Source organism: Chinchilla lanigera, unplaced genomic scaffold, assembly GCF_000276665.1.
Source record: "Chinchilla lanigera isolate Chin_1 unplaced genomic scaffold, ChiLan1.0 scaffold00089, whole genome shotgun sequence".
NCBI classification, from domain to species: Eukaryota; Metazoa; Chordata; class Mammalia; order Rodentia; family Chinchillidae; genus Chinchilla; species Chinchilla lanigera.
The window spans coordinates 6434401-6438021 of record NW_004955490.1 but is presented as its reverse complement, the minus strand read 5'-3'; the positions used below and the strand labels follow the sequence as shown (position 1 = coordinate 6438021).

Sequence of the window (3621 nt, the reverse complement as noted above, 5' to 3'; positions counted from 1 at the left end):
ATAAGCATCCTGATCAAGATGATCTTGCCAATAGATCCCAGGAAAAGGAGGAAAAGGGGATAGTAGCAATATTGCTGTGTTGACTATATAGATGTAAGTTTCTAAAGACCTGGCATGGCTCACCAGGTGGCCTAGGTGCTCAACAATGAAAGAGACAGGTGCGTCTGCCTGATAACCGAATAACAAGGCCAGCCTTGTTAGTGTTCAAATGTGTTATCAGTACAGAAGGTAAGGGTCTCTCTGCGGTCAGGGCAGCCAACTTCCCTCAAGTATTGCTCTTGCTGCAACAGGCCTCCTCACAACAAGGATTTTGTCCAACTCAGTGGAGCTTGGAAGTTTACCAGCTCTGTGACATTCTGCCAACAGAGTGAAGACTGGGACTCGCCCACGTGCTGAAAGGATGCCAGCTTTAAAACTCTGGCAAGCTCCTGTGCTCTGTTTTCCTGCTAGCCATTACCTTATGGCTTGTTTTTCCCCAACTGCCTTTCTGCTTTTCTTCTTTGAAATGCTGCGATCTCTGCTGGTTGCAGGCCATGGCCCAGTTGCCTGCAGGGGAGGGAGACACCAATAGAGCTAGTAAACACAGTGTGGAAGAGCGGGGCATAGGAAGACGCTGATTAATTGTGAGTTCCACCTACCCATCTTTTCCCACTGGTGGAGGCACAGGAAGGGGCTTCATGAAGCCTTTTTTTCCAACCAGCCAGAAGGTCTCCTCTGTGCCTTTGCCCTAGGACAGAAAATACAGAAAATTTTAACCACATCATAACCAACTTTTCTAGAGAGGTCCCTCTGGTTAGTAGCATACAAGCATTCAGTTTGGCTTAGAAATTGCTTAGAATTTTCCCTTTGTCACTATTCCCTGGAATCTTCATTTCCATAAAGCTTCTTCACCATATGTACCTAAAGCTCATTAAAGCTCTACAGAATGCCACAGAAGTGAGATGAAAAGCAAATACCATGTTAAACTGTCATCCAGATGTTTTGTTGACCCCCTACCACACAGTTTTATCTTTAGGAATGTACGGATGTTTGGCTTCCTAGTAACCAAATATCTGGATGTGCAATTAAACACTTTTGTCATTTTTGTCCTGGCCCTTTGGCATTAGGTAAGTCCTTGTCTAGCTAGAGTACAAGTATTGAGAATTTACCTCTCTGTACATACTGCCATCCAGTACTTTTCACAGAACCCCAAAAATGGAACAAAAATGGAAAACAGGCTCTGTAACTTTGATTCTAAGCCCAGGACATTCTGATTGTTTTGAGAAATCTGAACTTCTACAGCATTCTTTTCCTTCTCTTAAGGAATTATTATAGGTAAGACAAGACTTCAAAGGAGAAATTCATCTATATATTAGGTGATTGTGAAGAATCATAGTTTTGGGAAGAGAAAGAAAGTGTAAAGTCAAGGTAGTCACCCCATAGCATGAGTAGTAATCTTAGAGGGGCCAAATTATTTTGATTCTGTCTGCTCCCTTCTTTCCAGTAAAATTTCTCAATATGCTTCTCCCTCCTTTCATTTCTGTTTTGACTATCTTCCCATTTCCTCTAATCCATACTAAAAAATGCGTTTACTAAGACTGAGAAAAGTAATATGATATTTCCAACTCATTACTCTGAAATATGGTCTCACTGCCAGCAGCTCTCATTTGGAGCCATTCTAAATTGTTTAACTTAGAAATTCCAATTGTTTGCTCCCTTTAAATATTAAATTCACTATTTTGTATTTTATATCGCATATGCTCATCCCTTCGTCATCATAATAACAATAACAATCATAATACTCATTATGACACATTTAATTGGAGAATCTCAAAGCATTTTGCAAATATTTGATTCAAGGCTCTGAACAAGCCCTTCATGCAACAAGTAGGAAAAGCATGCCACTGTAGCCCAACTTCCATTAACTGGCAACCAACTCACCTTACAACCCAAATAATTGGACTATTTGGGGTTACTCTGTTTTCAGAAAAACTGAGAAACTTGAGAATCCACTCCATCACTAATTCTTGCATTTATTTCACCCTTCCTCTACTAGGGCTGGGAATACAGAGATGGCTTACAGCAAAGTTAAACAAAACAATCAGGTGACCTCTTGGGTTCCAAACATACTAAGCCAGCTCTCTGCCTCCAAAGCTATTTCTTTTCCTCACAATACCTACTAAACTGTCTTGTACAGATAGTTTTTCAGTAAATAATCAGATAGTTTCATTACCTGGAATTCTCGACCTGTGAGCACTTGTAATACTTAAGGTTCATTGGACCTCATTTTGGTAAAATATACTGTTAAACCTCAAAAGCGAGGACCCCACCCCTAGCCATATTTTACTGTTTGTCTTGAGATCCAGAGGCCACTAGAACAGTGCGCCAGTTGCCAAGAGAGCTTTGCAGATGTTAGGATTATCCAGACATTTGTGTAGGTCCTGGGGAAAATAGGATGACAAAACAGATGGTTGCAAAGGAAAATGGGAGTGTCAGAGGCTCAGACAAGCTTTCAAATCAAAAAGTATTCAGGGAAGCTCCAGAGGCTTTATGTGACTATGGAGATCATCCAGAAGAATTTTAGATCTTTGTTTACCCACCCCATTTCCATAATTCTGCTGAAGACAAGGAAAGGAAATGAGTATGGTAACAATAAAGGATAAAGCAAACTTCTTGACCCAATATGAATTTCTGGGCAGTCCTAGAGATCCTCCCAAACAATATTGTCTTACTTTGGCAAGAAATTATTTCTTGGTGGTGCAGAGGACTGAACCAAGGGCCTTGACATTGAGCTGCATACATATCCAGCCTTTTTGTTTTGTGTCTTGAGACAGTCTCACTACGTTACTAAGTTGCCCACACTCATACTTATGATTCTCCTGCCTCAGCCTCCAAGAGTGCTGGGATGACAGGGGTGAGTCACCACACCTGACACGCATAATACTTTTAAGAAACTTGGATACATCTTGTCTTATTCCATTCTCACACAGCTCTGGAATGTAGTTTTATCATTAATCTAATTCTTCAAATGGAAACATTGAGGTTCATGGAGATTAAGTGACTTGGACAAGCAGCTGGGACCTGAACCTCAGTACACTAGGCTCCAAACTTTAAATGTTCTTTCCTCCATGCCACATAGCTTCTCCAACACACTAGAGTCAAGGTCAAGTCTACAGGCCAAGAAGAACTGTTGGAGATTTTAATGAGCTTCTTGATAATCACAAGTCAGAAGAGGCCTCAAGGTAGACAAACAGAAGCTCAAAACTGATGAAGCTATTTGCCCAATGTCACATGCTGAGCCACTGATGAATGACGAATTAGAGATCAACATTTCATGATTCTGTTAGCACACCTTCTGTATTTCTTAGCTCAACTCTGTGTGTGTGTGTGTGTGTGTGTGTGTGTGTGTGTGTAGGAATGAGGGTATAGGTAGAATAGATTGAGGGAAGAAAAAAAATCACAAAACAGTACTAATGCCTATGGACCTGTGAGCCAAAAACTGTTTAATTCTAGAATTCAGAGACAAAATCACAAAGTGTCCATCACTCAATAACATAAACTGATTGAGAAAATAACATTTTGGAAAGTATTTTCAGAATGCAAATCTACCTACACATCCTTAGAAAGTACAACTGATAAATA

General features: G+C 40.4%; 1 protein-coding gene across 1 annotated transcript in view; it reads right to left on the bottom strand.

Annotated features, from left to right (window-relative positions):
* Positions 1 to 458: 458 nt before the first annotated feature.
* Gucy2f (guanylate cyclase 2F, retinal) overlaps positions 459 to 3621 on the bottom strand; it is a 106317-nt gene continuing 103154 nt past the window's right edge. The window contains exons 17-18 of the mRNA XM_013504522.1: positions 639 to 727; positions 459 to 546 (exon numbers count right to left, since the gene is read on the bottom strand). Of these exons, the coding sequence (XP_013359976.1) occupies positions 459 to 546; positions 639 to 727 (177 nt within the window). The remainder of the gene's footprint in view (positions 547 to 638; positions 728 to 3621) is intronic.